This window comes from Anarhichas minor, unplaced genomic scaffold (genome assembly GCF_050575085.1).
Source record: "Anarhichas minor isolate MPS153535 unplaced genomic scaffold, ASM5057508v1 ptg000067l, whole genome shotgun sequence".
Taxonomy (NCBI): Eukaryota; Metazoa; Chordata; class Actinopteri; order Perciformes; family Anarhichadidae; genus Anarhichas; species Anarhichas minor.
Window position 1 is genome coordinate 1,281,343 of NW_027466513.1, and position 18,703 is coordinate 1,300,045.

At 43.4% G+C, this 18,703-nt stretch overlaps 1 protein-coding gene across 1 annotated transcript in view; it reads left to right on the forward strand.

Annotated features, from left to right (window-relative positions):
• fbn1 (fibrillin 1) overlaps positions 1 to 18,661 on the forward strand; it is a 58,391-nt gene extending 39,730 nt beyond the window's left edge. The window contains exons 39-65 of the mRNA XM_076078764.1: positions 112 to 237; positions 1,270 to 1,392; positions 1,480 to 1,638; positions 1,725 to 1,796; positions 1,887 to 2,012; positions 2,187 to 2,309; positions 3,427 to 3,552; positions 3,655 to 3,771; positions 3,866 to 3,991; positions 4,085 to 4,204; positions 4,877 to 5,002; positions 7,275 to 7,427; positions 7,654 to 7,716; positions 7,812 to 7,931; positions 8,068 to 8,187; positions 8,280 to 8,402; positions 8,925 to 9,056; positions 9,854 to 9,979; positions 10,938 to 11,144; positions 11,596 to 11,721; positions 11,946 to 12,068; positions 12,745 to 12,861; positions 14,227 to 14,355; positions 14,447 to 14,566; positions 15,261 to 15,492; positions 15,571 to 15,754; positions 17,043 to 18,661. Coding sequence (XP_075934879.1) covers positions 112 to 237; positions 1,270 to 1,392; positions 1,480 to 1,638; positions 1,725 to 1,796; positions 1,887 to 2,012; positions 2,187 to 2,309; positions 3,427 to 3,552; positions 3,655 to 3,771; positions 3,866 to 3,991; positions 4,085 to 4,204; positions 4,877 to 5,002; positions 7,275 to 7,427; positions 7,654 to 7,716; positions 7,812 to 7,931; positions 8,068 to 8,187; positions 8,280 to 8,402; positions 8,925 to 9,056; positions 9,854 to 9,979; positions 10,938 to 11,144; positions 11,596 to 11,721; positions 11,946 to 12,068; positions 12,745 to 12,861; positions 14,227 to 14,355; positions 14,447 to 14,566; positions 15,261 to 15,492; positions 15,571 to 15,754; positions 17,043 to 17,429 — 3,806 coding nt within the window. The 3' untranslated portion in view covers positions 17,430 to 18,661. The remainder of the gene's footprint in view (positions 1 to 111; positions 238 to 1,269; positions 1,393 to 1,479; positions 1,639 to 1,724; positions 1,797 to 1,886; positions 2,013 to 2,186; positions 2,310 to 3,426; positions 3,553 to 3,654; positions 3,772 to 3,865; positions 3,992 to 4,084; positions 4,205 to 4,876; positions 5,003 to 7,274; positions 7,428 to 7,653; positions 7,717 to 7,811; positions 7,932 to 8,067; positions 8,188 to 8,279; positions 8,403 to 8,924; positions 9,057 to 9,853; positions 9,980 to 10,937; positions 11,145 to 11,595; positions 11,722 to 11,945; positions 12,069 to 12,744; positions 12,862 to 14,226; positions 14,356 to 14,446; positions 14,567 to 15,260; positions 15,493 to 15,570; positions 15,755 to 17,042) is intronic.
• Positions 18,662 to 18,703: the final 42 nt, after the last annotated feature.

Consider the following 18,703-nt stretch of genomic DNA (forward strand, 5'->3'; position numbering starts at 1 on the left):
GCTACCATGTCTTTGTGTCAGTTTGCTCCTGTGCACACTTAGAGACACAAATAGCACACACACACACACACACACAATGCCCACTGAGTGTTTCCTCTCTCTCTCTGGCAGACATCAATGAGTGCCAGGAGCTGCCAGGCTTGTGCCAGGGAGGACAGTGCATCAACACCTTTGGCAGCTTCCAGTGTGAATGTCCGAGAGGCTACGCCCTCAACCCAGATACCAGAGTCTGTGAAGGTATTAAACACACACTCACACACACGTATTTATATTCCTATGCAGCCCCACTGACACATGAACACACAGGCGACCTATTCCACTCTAGCTCTTGCCCTGGGACGTTTCAGTGGGATGGAAATTGAGTCCATCCGCAAAGGCCTTCGTTCAGTGAGGACACATGGAAAGAGGGGAGAAAGCATTGAGAGCAAAGAGACAAAGAAGTATTGGCCCCTTTTTGTCCCGTAGACGACACTGCAGCTCATTCTAGCTCAACGTGTCTCTGCTCGAGTTCCCGTCTGTTGCTAACCCTGCAAAGCTCAACTAGGATGATGAGACAGCTGAGCGCCTAACTGTGTCCAGAGGAGCAAGGCTCTGATGTGGTCAGCCCTCTCCTCGGGGAAGTACACTGAGTACCCTGTAGACGGGCCAGAGATGACAGAGGGAGGGAGCGACGAAGGAATGAAAGATGGGAAGGGGGGGGGGGGGGCGAAGATAAATGAGAAGGGTGTTTAGAAAAGAGAAACAGGAACAAAGAGAGGAGTGGAGGGGGCTAAGGGTTAGACAATGACATGTGGCTGGCGGCATTTTAATTAGCGTGTGTTTGTTGGCCAGGAGAACAAAAGCGTGTGCCTGCTCTGTAAAGTCCAGGACTGCACATCCACTATGTCTCTAGCCAATCAACAGTTCAGCTGTTAGCTGGGCTGTAAGGAACAAGCAGTAATGTTGATAGAGAAGTATAGAAACAAGGAAAGCTATTAGGAAAATTATTATTGATATGAGTAGAAGATGTTAAAAGCAAATCCCAGCATGTGTGTCGCTGTAGTTGTGTGTGTGTGGGGGGGGGGGGGGGGTTGTTAAACACAATGTATATGATTGAAATATCTAGCAGAGAGGTAGATTTCTAGAAGAAATTTTTATCGTGTGTTATCTTTATCGCACTCATTCCACCTTGCTTTTAATTCCACATTTTAAATAAATACGTTTTTTTCACCTCAACTACAACAATAAAAACATTGACTAATTGCCGTCTGTCCTTCTTTCTGTGTGCAGATGTCAATGAGTGTGAACGACCGGGTATCTGCGGCCCAGGCCAGTGCTACAACACCATTGGAAACTACACCTGTATCTGCCCTGTGGACTACATGCAGGTCAACGGCGGGAACAACTGCATGGGTAGGTCTGCACGCCGCCCTCTCATGAAGTTATCAATCAGCAAGATATAGTAACATTCAGCAACATTTCTCTTATGAACACACACAGATATGAGAAAGAGCTACTGCTACAGGAACTTTTACTCTGATAACGGGACATGTGACGGAGAGCTGACCTTCAACATGTCCAAAAAGATGTGCTGCTGCTCCTACAACATTGGCCGTGCATGGAATAAACCCTGTGAACAGTGTCCTGTGCCCAGCACCGGTGAGGTCTCATACACACACACACATGTAGAAGGTATAAGTAACTAAAAAGGAGCTTTCATAAACTCATGTCTTATGTCCTCACAGACGGGTTTGCGATCCTGTGCGGCAGTGAGAGACCAGGATATTTCATCGACATCACCACTGGACGGGTCATTGGTAAGATTTCAGAATTCAAAGGGTTTTATGATGAAAATAAATGTTAGTTCTGTTCTAATGTTTTCCCCTCGTCTCTTTCCTATGTGCTAGATATTGATGAGTGCAGGGAAATCCCAGGAGTGTGTGAGAATGGAGTGTGCATCAACATGGTTGGCAGCTTCAGGTGTGAGTGCCCCATTGGCTTCGTCTACAACGACAAGCTGTTGATTTGCGAAGGTACAGTAAAGCCTGCACTCAATTTAAGTCCTACCAAAAATGATGCCAAAATGTAAAATACTGACAATTCTTCCTCGGTTTTTAAACTAAGTCAGTCTTTTTATATTTATACCCTCTTTATAAAAGTGTCACCCGTAGATGACTGCCTTTGAACTCGTCTGTCCCTGTTGTTAGATATTGACGAGTGTCAGAATGGACCGGTGTGCCAGCAGAATGCAGCCTGTCTGAACCAGCCAGGAAGCTACCGCTGCGATTGTAAACCTGGATATCGCTTCACCCCCACCGGACAGTGTCTCGGTAAGGCTGCGGTGGTGATCAGGTATTGTCCTTTAAAGAGGTGAAATGGGTCAGCAGCACTCAGATTATACAGTACATAACTGGTGTCATGCTGGGTTGCCTCAGGACCTCAGTGGAGATCATACAGAATTGGTGGAAACACAGAGCAGGATTAGAGAAAAGATTAGAGGAAGCAGCCAAAAACACTGCTGTCTTCCTTGAGGATGATGCCTTGGATCCTCCTGTGGCCTGACGCTGTCTTGCCTCCTCAAGCTCTTGTATCAAACTCAGTCATATGAAACTCTTTGACCTGCACATTCTAGCCAGTTGTAGGCCACAGATAAAGCACCAGAGGCAGCACAATGACAGTCGGGCTGAGTAGGAATTCTACATCGTGGGCTTGTTATTAAAGGAGAGAGGATGTGGAGCATGTGTTGAGCTGTTGAACATATGCTGTTGTGTATCTGAAACATGTCACTGTCAGTCCTCACCGATAAGCAAATGTTAAATCAACATCCTGTTTTGCTTCCTGCTTTTCATGCAAGTCCTAAAAACAAAACACGGTCAGACTCCAGTGAGAGAGAAGCTGAAGTGTGAATTATATACAGTATAGGGATTTTAAGAAACAATAAGCATTGCTGCAAGGCATTATGTGGAATAGAGTATTTAAAAATAGACATATTTTGACTTAAATGTTACTCCTGTATGAGTTCTTGGCTGGTTTCACACTGATGTCTGAGTAAAGGAGAGAGCAGCATATCGTCTATTCTCCAGCTGGATTCAAATGACATGTCTCAATCAAGAGCCTTGCCAGACAACAGCGGATGTATTGACTGGCAATGCAATGCTATCAGACTGTATGCTCACATTTACAGGACACATTTACTTTTTTCTAGACAGAACTGAAGAAAAAAAGGTGTAATTTTGATTGGAAAACAAAATACATTTTGACGTATATGATAAATGAAGCAATAGAACAGTACACTGAAGGACAAAGATAACAATATAGAAAGGGGAACTTTATTTAATGGTGTCTAATTACCCCATAATATACCAGTGGAATAAATACAACAGTAAATTAGTTAAATAACTATATCAGTTATAATTGAACAAGTTGGTTGTTTTCCTCCTCTTTCAGACCGTAATGAATGCACTGAGAGTCCTGGTATATGCAACCCAGGTCAGTGCATTGACTCGCTGGGGAGCTACCGCTGCATCTGCCCCAATGGCTTCAAAACAACGCGGGACAAGTCGATGTGTGTCGGTAAGCTGCGTTGGCTCCTGTCAGTTTCTCGCTTGTGTCTGACAAGAATGTGAGTGCTGTCTGAGGTGAAACTGTGTGTGACGACGCTCTCTGTTTTTTTAGACGTGGACGAGTGTGAGAGGCAACCCTGTGGCAACGGGACCTGTAAGAACACAGTGGGCTCCTACAACTGTCTCTGCTACCACGGCTTTCAGAACTCACACAACGGTGACTGCATAGGTATGTGCGTCTGCGGATATGAGCTTGCAAAAGAGAAAAACCAACAGATTTCATGGTGTTAATGTGAAAAGTGTTGTGTTTGTGCGTTGATCAGATGTCGATGAGTGTTCGACTCAGAGGGGCATGTGTCGAAATGGCCAGTGTGTGAACACCGTGGGCACCTTCCTGTGTGTGTGCCACGATGGCTATGAGCTCACTTTGGACGGCAGACAGTGTGGAGGTAATGAACCGCCATTTTTCATTTTGAACATTTATCTGAATGTAAAAGGTATGTTTTTACAATGTATTCCTTATGAATTCCTTTTTTCCTCAGATATTAATGAATGTGCAGTGAATCCAGGCACATGTGGCGCAGGAACTTGTCTGAATCTGGATGGCTCTTACAGGTGTATCTGCCCACCTGGCTACTACCTCCATGAGGAAACCTGTGAAGGTACAGCGGCCTTAAGTTCATTCTGCGTCACGGTCAATAAATATATAAGCCAAATATGGAAAATAACAGGAATTTATGAAGTAATAAATTATCTGCATGTGTGGGGGTAAATCTCACCTCAAGCAATTCATACAGCACCTGCTTACATGCAACATGCTCACTCACACAGACATACACAAATCACAGCTCTGCTGAGGTGTACAAGAATAAACGGCTTCTTCGCCGCCTCCTTCTCTTCAATCGCCTCGCTGCTACAAAACACCCCTTTTCTCCCTTTCACACGTGGGAGTGGGCCCAAGCCAGAACACTTGGATTGTTTATACAGTGGGGCTGATGAAGAGATATTCGGCAGACTTCAACACATTCCTGCTCTGTGCTCTGTTCCTGGAAGCAGGGAGGAACAGCACTGCATTCTCAGCATCAGTAACAGCAGCAGCTGCTCATTGAGATGAGCGAAAACGTGACCTGGAGGCTAAAATACGCCTTTATCCAACTGTCCATTGTTGAGATTACATGTATTAAGTCATCCTTGTGGCTATGACAATATTTTAAAAGAAAACGTAGATGTCAATGAAGCACTGCATGGAAACTTCTGATGGTGAAAATTAGAAATGGATTTTAAATTGTGAATTTGATGAGGTGGTTGATGACGTTCCTCTTTTTGTGTGTCAGATATTGACGAGTGCTCCCAGGCGCCGGAGATCTGTACATTTGGAACCTGCTCCAACAATGAAGGAAGCTTCACCTGCTTGTGCCCCGAAGGCTTCCAGGTCTCTGCCTCCGGGCGCAGATGTTTAGGTAATTGTGTGTGTGTGTGTGTGTGTGTGTGTGTGTCTGTGAGGAAGAGGAGAGACAAGGCTATGAAACTATCTTATGCATCAAGTTTAAAGTGCAAAGTGTAAATACTAGTGCATCTGTATAGTCTGTCTCTGAGTGCTAGTGGAGACAAAGCAGCAGTCAGTGGTGTTCGACTTTTCCTGCTCTTTCATGATAGCACACAGTGTTCCAGCTGGTTCTGCTGCTGCGGCCTCCTCAATAAGGCCAAGGGTGGCTCTGAACAGATCACTTTTCCATTTCCTCACCAGTGTGTGTGTGTGTGTGTGTGTGTGTTTATGTACATACGTGTGTTTTTGGGTTGGGTGGGGGCGCGCTGAGTCCTCTGTTAGGGAGTTCCCCCTCCAAACACTGAAGTGATGACATCATCAGTTCAGTGAGGCAGTTTACAGTTTGTATTTCACTTTTCTCTCCAGTGTCATGAGTGCTCGACTGAGGGTTGGGGGATGAACGGGAGGAGAAGGGTGGAGAGTGAGCAACATGAAAAGTCATCGAGGACAAAGCCTGTCCCACTGAGAAAAACCCTTGTTTTTATTTAAAATGATGATTGACATGAAGACAACCATGATGACAACAGTGATGGAAATCATTTGTGGGTCTTTGTTTGCACTCATTTATATTTAATATTAAAACATAGATGGGGGAATGTTACTCAGTTACAGACTTGTGATTTTTTGGAGTTCATTGCTAATTACTGCATTGACTCATAAAGTTGCAATGAACAGTGAGAATATCAATAGTCATTAACACAACATCGCTTGTTGTGTTTAGGTGCAGTTCAGCTGAACCTGTGCTTGTTTATGTCTTCGATTCTCATCTTTACTTGCGCATTTTTCTTTTCACACATTTTGTAGTAGCATTTAGGAGAGAGCCTGGGAGCAAGAGTTTCATTTCCAACTGCTCCACTGTAATTGTTTTGCAATTGACAAATTGACTCAAAACCCTCAGGACCAGCTTTGCACGCAGCTGTGTTTTAAACCACTGCAAGTTCCACTTTAGCTGGACCCGTTCTTAACCACATGTTAAGCTGTTTAGATGCTAAGTGACAAAACAACAGCCGCAGAAAATACAGTCCTATTTTTTTCTTCGTCCTTATTTATTTAATTTTTTAGGCATTTATTGCCTTTATAGGAGCAGCTGGAGAATGACAGCAAAGGGGGAGAGACAGGGGATGACCAAGGACCGCAAAGGCCACTGCAAAGGACTCCAGTCTACAGTCTCAGTCTTTATTGATAGTTTATACACATAGGGAGAGACACAGGGGGGTTACGTGCAACATCGGTCCCTGGCTGAAATCATACTTGTGATACTGCGATAACAGTATATGGTATGTGTCTTAACCACTAGGCCACAAGTCCCCAATTAATAATATGTTTTAAATTAAAATGCCGTAGTGGTTATGCAAATTTCCATAATCATGACCATTAAATCTGTCACTACCCACACCACCATCAGATTTCTGTCATCACTGCCAAACCAGAACTGTTGATTTATTTAAAAATATATATATATGTAATTAATTGTTTTGTTATTTTTTTCAGTATTAAATTCAACTCTGATTCGAAAAATGACATAGCCTTGACATTTTAATCAGACCACAATATTTAAACATTTGTACCATATTTCAGTGTACAAACTACCAGATACGAATGACATATCCACATGCAGATGCACTTGTGCATGCGCTCACACACACTTGAACAACAGCTGTGCACAGGGCACCATAAATCTCTTTTGCGGAAAGGCTGACAAATCAGTTTCATGGAGGAAAGTAACATGACTCTCTTTGACATTCTCCTCAAAGCACCAGGTGTTCATGTATGTGATCCTTGCCTCTGAGCCAGGTGTGTGTGTGTGTGTGTGATCTATGGTGGTCAGAAAGCTTATTTGTGTTGAGTTCAGTGAAGGCCAATGCTAGCAGGAGAGCGCGACCATATGCTTCTCATTACAAGTAAATGCCTGCCTCGTCCAGGAGGAACAAGAGCCCTCAGAAGCAGGGAGAAAGACTGGCAAACACAGATAATTCAGGATAATTAGCCAACCTCCGTCCTCACTGCAAATACATCATCAAAAAATGTAAAATGGTGGTTTAAAAGAAAAATACATGAAAAGAAAAGTTGTAGTTTTGGTCAATTTACAGTACCCACAGGTGAGCATAACACTGAACTCACGACTCGCTTCTCCTTCAGTCTCTAATTTGTCACTACTTTTCTCACATGTGTGTGTTAACCCTCAGATATCCGTGTGAACTACTGCTATACCAAGTTTGAAAATGGCCGCTGCCTGGCTCCAAAGCCTCAGAACACTTCTAAGGAAGCGTGCTGCTGCACCGGGATGCCAGGTCAAGGCTGGGGAGATCCCTGTGAAATCTGCCCCACCAAGGGAGAGGGTACGTACACCTCCTATCACATACGCCGTGGTTACACTTTTCTGTTCAATGCGACTTTCGTCATCGGATGCGCCAGATCGTAACTCAGCTGTGTACGCATGTGACACTTCAGTAGGACCTGTCTAATCGGATGGTGATCGGATATATTTTATGGTCAAAGGAACAACGATGAAATTATGTGTATTACTGAATGTTATTCATGACTTATTACATCTCATGGTTCCAGACGGTTATCTTCTTCTCTGTCCCAATGAGGGATATCAACGGGGAACAGACGACCTCCCAAAAGGTATGTGTGTCATTAACACCGAACCTTCACTGTCCTACACCTCTGTTAAAGTTGTGGCATGTAATTCATTTGGTGTTGATGTTTTTCAATTGTAGATATTGATGAATGCCTCAATGACCCTTGCATCAATGGCCAGTGCATCAACATAGATGGCTCTTTCCGCTGTGAATGTCCCATGGGATACCATCTGGACATTACTAGAGTCAAGTGTGAAGGTCAGTTTTCTCACTGTTTCTCTCAATGTCTTCTTATCCTCATCTTCCTCCTCTCTCTGTCATACTCTCATTGATTTATTTACCTGTTAGATGTTCTGTAACACTAACATGCTTTTTGTAACTTTCTTGAACACAGACACTGACGAGTGTGCCGTTGGCAATCCCTGCGGCAACGGCACATGCATGAACGTCATCGGTGGCTTTGAGTGTACATGTGATGACGGCTTTGAGCCTGGGCCAATGATGACCTGTGAAGGTCTGTGAAGTTATGTCTGCACTCTCACTTCCATCCTGTCTTTGTAGTGCTGTTCTGCAACTGTAACTTGTTGCCTTCTGCTTCTTGTCCAGACATCAATGAGTGTGCCCAGAATCCTTTACTATGTGCCTTCCGCTGCATTAACGTGGTGGGCTCGTACGAGTGCAAGTGTCCCACAGGCTACGTGCTGCGCGAGGACAAGAGGATGTGTAAAGGTACTACAGCGAAATGACTCACTCATACACCCTGCTTTGTTAGTCATGGTCCATTTACTGGAAAGTGTTGATAGAAAATAAACTAAGTACGTCATGGAGACATGGTGGCCCCGTCCATAAAGTTACGTAACACACTATCTCTGCGAGATCCTCAAGAGTTCTCTGTCTCGGACGAACTTAAAAGCGAGTCACTGTTTACACCTCCGCTCTCTCAGATAGCTCGGGCACCATAGCAACGGTTGTATTTGGAGGGAAGCGCTGAGACAGGAGGAACTTGTCAGTGTCTATAGCGTCACTGTTTACATTAGAGCTCCAAACAGACCACCAACCCTCCCACTACACGCCTGTTAGCGCAACACAGCTCAGTGTTTCATTGGGTGGTTACATTAAACTCTTGAGTGCTGCAGTTTCCATGAGCGTCTGTGTTACACCACTGGTGTGCTGCACATGCATGCATACACAGATATCTGTCTATTCTTACTTTTGCATCCTCTTACTCTGAGAACATTGTTTGTTTTCCAGACCAGAATGAGTGTGAGGATGGTATAGATGACTGCGCCAGCAGAGGCATGACCTGCAAAAACCTGATTGGTACATACATGTGCATCTGTTCCCCTGGTTACACACGGCAGCCCGGCGGAGACGGTTGCATGGGTAAGATTATCATAGTGTCCCACTGTAGGAAGTAATGAACCATCATTCTTGTTTATGGCCTCCAATCTTGGCTTCACTTCAAATGATACAAATCTGTTTTGCCTCAATCTGTTTTGATATGCACGTCTGTGCAACAGTATACAAAGATAGTTGTGTATTCTGGATTTGAAAGTTGTTAACCCCCCCATTTCCTGTCCTGGTAATTAGTGGACTTGTCACTGTCATGCAGTGGACTTGAGCCATTGGTGACTTTGCAAACTCACAAGAAAAAAATTCTGGATGACAAACTTAATCCTTTCCATTTGTGCCATTAAAAATCAAATGTTAAGCTCTGAATATTTGTTCAAAATACTAGCAATGTCCAGCTTCAGTCAAAATATCAGGGTTCACTCCTGATATTTTGGAAATATTTACTTCTTACTAAAATCCTCCCTCTGTAAATAATAATGTGTTAGTTAAACCAGAAGAAACCATCATGATTAAAAGGATTAATTACTTTATATACGTAAGTATTCATGACACACAACAGTATGGAATAAACCCTTAACCCTAAAGGCTTAAGGTTGTACAATAAACTTGTGTTTGTAGGAGAGATGATGGCCTTTTATTAATGGCTATGTCCCTGATTGTGAAATGTATTTTTAAAAAAGGCCATAAGAAATACTGTGTGTTTCTGATGTGTGGACTTCCTGGTTGAACTTCTACTTTAGCTTAATTTAACTAAGTTTAACAAATAACAGAAAGTCCTGTGTAACAAATGTGTATCTTTACACTGTTCATGTGTGTCTCTGTGTTAGATCTGAATGAGTGTACAGCCAAACCAGGTATCTGTAAGAATGGCCGTTGTGACAACACAGTGGGAAGCTTCCGCTGCAGATGTGACCAAGGATTCGTCGCTAACCCCACGCAGACTGAATGTATCGGTACGTACATTGTTATCAATGTATATATCTTGCTCGTACTGTGTTCATTGTGCTCTAACGTCACTGATCTGAGTTCAGTGTCAGTTTTTAACAGGATCTCTAATTTGACTTACCCCAGTTTGTTCAGAAGGGGCCTCTTGTGTTTAGACAGCTTGTAGAAAATAGGGCCGTAAAGTTATAAACTCAAAAGAAAACACTTGTATTTATTGTCATTTTGTTTCTGTATTTCAAACATCTCTGACTGAAATAGGATGTTTGAATGGATTGTAATACTGGGATGGACAGTTCAGGACACCAAAATATTAAAGAAATGTTGTAAATAATCTTTTGGAAACTTTTTGAAATTGCTAAATTAATTGAACAAGTTGCAGTCACTGTGACAGGGATATGGGTTTGATGAAAAAAGCTATACTTCTCCCTCTCACTCAATCCCCCATATTAATTACTATATATATATCAGTTTAAATATCTGACATTATCAATATTTTAGAGTTTAACATAGCCACGTGTTGTTGTTTTTTATGGCCTTTATATCTGGATAGAAATGTTTCATGCTATTGAATCCTGACTAACTAGGTGAAATTAAAAAATGTAACCACTCCACGACACTGTACCGTTAAGAAACAGGCCTGTTACTGTCAAGATAGGAGAGAGGAAATCCTTTCAAAGCCTTCCTCCCTAATCTAAATATATACTTCTGGACAGACGTGATGTGCTGAACTCGGTGAGAAAACCACCAGGGAGATTTTGTAACCTCCGTGGTTCTATGGCTATCTTACTCCTCACAGACAGTAGTGATAGAGGAGTGTGGGTTATCTATTTACGTCTGGTTCTCTCAGGCCAGCTCCTGTCTGGGTGGTTTGGTCTGCTTTCCTCGGGCCCATCTCTTTGTTTGACTGTCCTTCTGTTTCTCTCGCTCTTATATTCGTTACTCTATCTCTCCCCCCCCCTCCTCCAGATAACCGCGAAGGCTTCTGTTTCACTGAAGTTCTGACCACTCTGTGTCAGATGACTTCTAGTAACAGGAACTTGGTGACCAAGTCCGAGTGTTGCTGTGATGGAGGCCGAGGCTGGGGCACCAACTGTGAGCTGTGTCCCCTGCCCGGGACCACTCAGTACAAGAAGATGTGTCCTCTTGGACCTGGGTTCACCACTGATGGCAGAGGTAGCTTACTGCTGAAGACACTTTAGCTTAAATATCAATATATTTTTTCCATGATTTAGCCTTGAACAATGATCCTCAAATTTCAAAGTGTTAAAGGTCTCTATGAGTTCATGTTCTATGTGCACTGAAATGATCGGAAACCATCCGGATAAATTGCTGCCTGTAAAGTACAAAATCAATTGTTGTACTTTTTGAATTTGTCAGCAGCAATGTTCACATGGAACCACTCGTATAGTGAGTGTTAAATTAACAGATGGTTGTTGTTTGCAAGCATTGATTTTTTTAATTTGTCAGTTAAAATCAATACTTTTATACTTGACACAACACTGATGTATAACTAAATGCATAGAACCAAATCCAGTTCTTAGCATATACACTGTAACACTGTTATCCCCACTCTGGTAATTCCGTTCCAGTTTATCTGGAGCTAACATTTTTTGTTTCCGTCCAGATATTGACGAGTGTCGTGTGATGGGCAACTTGTGCAAAAATGGTCAGTGTCTCAACACTTTGGGCTCCTATACCTGCAACTGCAAGCCTGGCTACAGCACTGACTTCAGCAGCACACTGTGTGTGGGTAAGTCTTACTTTCACTTCCAGCACTTACACTTTATGGACTCTCTTCTTACCATGCCTACCTCCCGTTCTCAATCCTGCTGTCTAGTAAAGAGCTGAAACTACGTGGGTGGACTTCCCACACACTCCTCAGAAAAATGCAGCCCGAGTCTGTCTGGCTATAGGATCAAACTCTCTCTCCCTCACTGTCTCACCATCACCCTCACCCTCTCCCTCTCTGTCTAGATGTGGATGAGTGCATACAGGCACCAAAGCCTTGTAACTTTATCTGTAAGAACACAGAGGGAGGCTACCTCTGTTCCTGCCCCCGCGGATACATCCTACAGGAAGATGGAAAGAGCTGCAGAGGTGACACACACTCACGCACACATACCAAAAGAGAACCTCTACATAGTGGAGAGTAGCCCACATTAAGCCCAGTGCTACTCAGACCAGTAGAGTTTAGTGGCGTGTGCTTGGAAAAAGGGCACTGGTCTTGTAGCGACCAGAAGCAGGTACTTGGCTGTGAGACAAATTTCCCCTTTAGGACAATAAAGTTTAAGTTATGCTTGACTTAGTTTCCAGGTTAGAGCCACTGTAGTGCTGAGTGGGGCAGGCCCCCTGCCAGGGATCTGCTCACCGTCCAAAGACGCTCCACTTGGACTGGTTTGTTCATGTACACGTTTTTGTTCATGAACGTGTACCCTGCATCCAGGGCCTGTGACAAAGTGCAGTGTCTCTGTTTATCGGACTTGTTTGTGAGTCTAAAGAGGTGTGCTCGTGGTGCTCAGTTTTTCAGGTCCTCTTTCATCTTTATTTACCATAGCTTTAGTTTCCCCCTCTACGGACCCCCTCCGTGTTTCCGTTGTCTGGTTCATTTGTAGGTCACTGACTGTAGAAGGACTGGAATTTGACTCACAGAAAAAGAGCAGCGCCCAAACAGTAGTAGTGATCTGAAACAGTATCTTAGATGAACTACTCAGCAGTTTTTACTTTTCTGTAGAATTTATCGGTGGTTTAATGTTGTGCAACTCCTCTTTTTCAGATCTGGATGAGTGTTCGACCAAACAGCATAACTGTCAGTTCTTATGTGTAAACACCATCGGCGGGTTCACCTGCAAATGTCCTCCTGGCTTCACCCAGCATCATACTGCCTGCATTGGTAAATGAACAAACACACAATAGAGATATTACTGCACATCCAAATATTTTGTAATTAAAAATGCTCTTTATGCACTTTTCTGTTTATTCCCGAAAGCATTGTTTTTGAACATTTAAAGTAATGCAACTAATACTATATGAATCATTTCATATAATATCTTCCTGCCAAGCTCATAAAGACCCGTGAACCATCTTAACCTTTACTAACTCTTATTCAGAGTTAATGGACTCCGGCTGATATCACACTGATTTTATTAGGCTGGACTGGTTTGGAGTCATGGCAGCTTAGCAATGCTTTGTTATGGAACTTTGCAGTGGATCGCCATGACAACCACAATCTTTTTCTTTTTTTTTTCCAGACCATAAAACAGCTCCCATGACCTCACATCAAATTAGGGACAGGGAACCCTCAGTTTTGACTATAGGAATAACACCAGGCAAATGACACACAGTAGGTGTGGACGTGTTTTTGATTTAGGAGTAAGGAGGTTGGAGAAACATGGGTGGAACATTAAAACACTTGTTCAAATCATAACTCATTAACTACTGCTGATGTGCTTTAGTGTAGGACACTAAACTCCAAACTCCTTCGGGGCAGGTGCCCATTGGCCAAAGACACTTCTATTGATCTGAATACTTTCCAAGACATGTTGTAAATACTGAATGTAAGACCCTCTTGTTCCTTCCAATACATCTGTTCCTTGAAGCTGCTGCTGTTAGGAAATATGTGTCCTTTTCCAGTATAATAGTACTGCTTCCTTTCAAGCAATACTTGTTTGAAATCTTTATTTGGATTTCCAGGTAATGCTTGGAGAAATCAGACCTTCCATCTATGCTTTTGAGCACTATGGCCCACAGACATCAGCAAACAAATATCTAAATCTGGGAACACATGAGACGACTGTCAAAAGGATCACACATAAAACCGCTGACATTGCAACCTTCTCCTCTGTCATTTGAGTTGCTAAACAGTTTAAACTGCCTTATTGGGTTCAGATTTGCCGACACAACAGCCGAACAACAACTTTTGTTTTCCCGGGAAAAGTTTGTAAGTGGGCGTTGTGTTTCGATTGTTTTGTCAATCTATTATTCCCAAAGTCAAGAATGAACTTTCACACTCATATGTGATTATATCCTCTGGTCTGAAGTCAAATCAGTAGGTGAGAGATTGTATTCCTAAAGCCCTGCCGACTGTGAGATCATTTGTGCCACCGGCCTATAGTGGACCTGTCCTATTATCTTGGAACCAATGTCGACCCCTGTGAATTAGAAAATGTCTCTGCACATCCAAATCAGGGTTTTAGTCAGCCGTTATATCAAATGTCCCACTTTACCCTTGTCTGAACCTTCCCTCCTCTCTGTGTAGACAACAATGAATGTGCATCGGACCCTAATCTGTGCGGCTCCAACGGTGCCTGCCAGAACACTCCAGGGAGCTTCAATTGCGACTGCCAGCGGGGATTCTCATTAGATCCCAATGGACAAGCCTGTGAAGGTCTGACAACGATTGATACCAACCTGAGTATGAGCTGATTCATTACAGAAAACCAGGCTCTTACTGTAGTTTGTGTGTTTGTCCCTGACAGATATGGATGAGTGCGACGGTAGCCACAGGTGTCAGCATGGCTGCCAGAACCTGGTGGGTGGATACAGGTGCAGCTGTCCACAGGGCTACCTACAGCACTACCAGTGGAACCAGTGTGTGGGTGAGTAATGCCGTTGTTTTTATCAGCAAATGTAAAAATTCTTTCCTTTTGGGGCAACCTGATGACTTGGTTGCCAAAGTATGTACCATGCAGCCTTGATGTTCGGGATTAGAGGCTGGCCTGGAGCCTTTTTAAAACAAGTTATCCATCCTTCACCTCTTTCCTGCCACTCTTAAAATATAAATATGTCAAATATGTTTTTCCTTTCCTCTGGAAGTTTGACCCTTCCCTTTCTGCGGTAAGGTCATGAGAAAAGGTCATGAGAAAAGGACATGTTATGTTAAAACGAAATGCTCAAAAAGTTATTATATATATCCACTAAGTAATACAAAGACACAAAAACCACAACTCATGAGGGTGATAAGAGATGTTATGGAAATATCTCACTCTAAATGGATAAAGAGACCCAATGAAGTAGGGACAAAAAACAAATGAAAAAGGAGGATGATGCAACACCAAACTCTGTAAGTACTAAAGTAATCAGAAATAGTTCAAGCATAGACAAAGTAATTGTGTTGTACAGCGTGCGTGTGCCCTGGTGTAATGCCCCAAAATAAAGATCTTTTGTTAGTTAAACATCTATTTTTAGTTTGAATCTCTCCACATTCATGGCAGACTTTCCCAGTATTGTTTGTGTCCTTTAACTGGACTGACCTCTTGTTTGTTTACTTCCCGTCAACTTCCTGTGACCCAGATGAGAACGAGTGTCAGAACAGCCAGATCTGCGGGGGAGCGTCGTGCCACAACACCCTGGGGAGCTTCCGCTGCCTCTGCCCCACCGGCTTCAACTACGAGCAGACGGGCGGCGGCTGCTCAGATGTCAACGAGTGCTCCACCAGCCACAACCCCTGCAAGTTTGGCTGCTCCAACACAGACGGGGGCTACCTCTGTGGATGTCCAACTGGATACTTCCGTGCAGGACAAGGGTACGTGAGCGAATAAACTGTGTGTGGAAGCTCTCTGTAGAGGTTGCTAGTCGACTGATGGCTTTGTCTTCGTTTCAGGCACTGTGTCACAGGTCTGGGCTTCACTGGTGGCGACTCCAGTGCTGGCCAGGGAGGGGAGGTGGATGATAATTCTCTGTCTCCTGAGGCCTGCTATGAATGTAAGATCAACGGCTATCCCAAGAAGGGACGCAAACGTCGCAGCACCAACTCGACACAAGAGGACCCTCTGGAAGACATGCAGGTAATCTGTCTGTCTGTGTGCAATAACGCTAACGCTGAGGATGCAAAAGTCATGGGAACCTTTCGGGTTTTACCCACCTGAGGGGACTTAATATTCAACAAATAACAACATAAACAGGTTAAAAACGGATTCCAGTCATTTCGCAATATGTATAGATTTTCCTACTTTCGGGCCAACTAAATGATAAACAAATACAGTAAACGATTCAGCATTTACCTGGCCTTGTTGCAGCATTTAGACATTCATGTTGGGAAATGAAAAGTACCAACAGTTACCTTAAGAAATATCTGAATAATTAAAACATGATAGAAACCTCCTGTTTGGTTTCTGCAGGTGGTAGGGACTCATTGACGGAACTCACTACAGCTAAAATCCTGGCAACAGTCCAGTTTGCACGTACTTTTATTCTCTGCGCAGGCGACAGCCGTGGCCGGAGGCATTATGTTTTCAGGTTTTCTGTCCATCCGTCCGTATGTCCCATTCTCCCAGGAACCCCTTGAGAGAATTTATTTTTGACCCAAGGATGAACTGATTCAAATTCGGTGGCCTAAGGTCACTGCAACCTCACAAAACATATTTTTGACCATAACTCAAGAATTCATATGCTAATTATGACAATTCCACACTAATGGGTAAGAATCTGTGTCCACATAGCGTCTTTTTCTGGAAGAAAAAAGCACCCACAGGCTCGCAGGCCTTCATTCCAGCATTTCATCAAAAAAACGCTCCAAGCACTTTTTTTATGTTTCTGTGACAACAATATCTTAACAACATATCACTACTCTAACCCCCGTTGTATGATAGACTAGTATCGCTCCTTTGGTTTGTATTGTCTATTTGGCCTACTATCCATTTGTTTGTCATCGTTTTTCACCATGAGCACCGACCAAAGGATGTCTGCTTCATACTTTGTGTGGATGAGCTTGTGACCGCTCAATCCGACAGCTATAAAGCGACGAGGACGTTCAACACAAAAAAGGCGGAGCGCTCAGAGAAAAGACACTGTGTGCAGCGCTTTTACGCCCTCTCCTCGTTGGGAACAATTACAAATAGACACTGGTGCTCATAAAAAAAACGATCTGTGGACACAGGATGTAAAAGGATACAACGATGAAGTGATTCGATTTTGGATATGGATGTAAACTACAACTTGACTGGTTGGGGGAAGCATATGTACTATTACAACTTGTTCTTTTCCCTCGCTTGATTAATGACAGAAAACATTATGTACTCTAGGACAAATGTCTTGTATCCACTAAAATGTTGGACCATGTTTGTCTTTCTGCAGCTGACTGAGAAGGAGATGGTCAGCCTGGCCAGTGTTGACATCGAGGACACTCTGCAGTTCCACTTGAACATCAGCGACCTGAGCAACCGCGACCACATCCTTGAGTTCACCCCGGCCTTATCGACCCTCACTGACCACGTGCGTTACAGCATCGACTACGGAAACGAAGAGGGCTACTTCAAGATCAACCAGAGAGAGGGCGTCAGCTACCTGCATCTGAGCAAGAAGAAGGCCCTCCCCCCAGGGGCGTACTACCTTCAGATCAGCAGCATGCCGCTCTACAGGAAGCAGGAGCTGGCTGAGCTGGAGGACCAACACGATAAAGACTACCTCACAGGACAGCTGGGAGACATACTGAAGATGAGGGTGCAGATCATCCTCCATTAACCATCACAAGACTGAGACAGGCAGATGTTGCTAAAGCTGCTAATCCAGTGTCAGGCTCACAATTCGCCAAAAAGGCCAAACATCTCTGACTCTGGATCAGTGGTTAGGGGCAACTTCTACTTGCTCCAACAGGGAGAAGGGCTCGCCACCAAAGAGACAAGAAAGGGGTGGGTGGGGGGACTGCGTCGTTTGATTGCCAAAGATGATTCTACATATCATAGATACAATTTCTGTGGAACATGCCAGCTGAATGAGGTAGTATGAAAGATTTCAGTCAAATGAAGAACATATTGCCCCGACACACAACGTCAGCTGTGTGTGAAGCACTATTGAGAACGTGAGTGGTTTTTAATCGTCGGGTTTCATGTTGTATGATGATATGTGGAATCAGGTGCCACTTTGAAGTGCATGAGGACTGCAGAAAGCTCTAAAGGCTGAGTTTTTTTTTTAGAACTCAGTTTAGGTGGAAGAAAAGGGTGGGTCCCAATAGTCTGCAATACATTCATTTCCTCCCCTCAGGTAAACAACTGAACAAACCTGGATACATGAAAGTGAACACATTTCTCCTTCCCCAGATGTTAATTTAACGAAGTGAAGATGAAATTATGAGAATGTTTAGGAGAGGAAAGGAACCCACTATGGACTATTGAGATGTAGCCATGTCTGAGCTTGAATGACTCCAACTGCATATTTAAACTATGCTTTTCCATTTTTCCTACCGACTAGAATAATTCATATTTACTGGTGCTAGCAACACAACCACATAGACTTCTGAATGCACTGTACTACTCTACAAAACTCAGTAGTCAACAGTACAATCCCATTGGTCATTCTGAAGATTTCATGTCTTTGCAACAGTAACAGCTAGCTGCATAGCCTGTCCGCTCTCCTTTATACTACATGTAAATTGTGTTTATACTGTAATAATCGATGCCACTTTTAATCTATGAAGCATTTGTAAACTAGAGGAAGCCCCTGGAATAGAGGGGTTTGTAATGGTGCTTATAATGACCAACTACTTCCTTTGTAAACTGTGTATACATACACACACACACACACATTGATGATGCCAAACCTGGGCCTTCATGATTATGCACTGAGGTCTTCATGGCCACACATTCTCTCACAAAATACAATCAGTGTTGCATTGCCACAGACCAGCCTGACACCAGTCTGTGTTCCCATCAGTAAAGGTTTAGTTGTAAATTCACAATAAAAACATGTTTGGTGTATATGTATTCACTGCTGTACCGTCCCCTTCATCCAGATTGAAT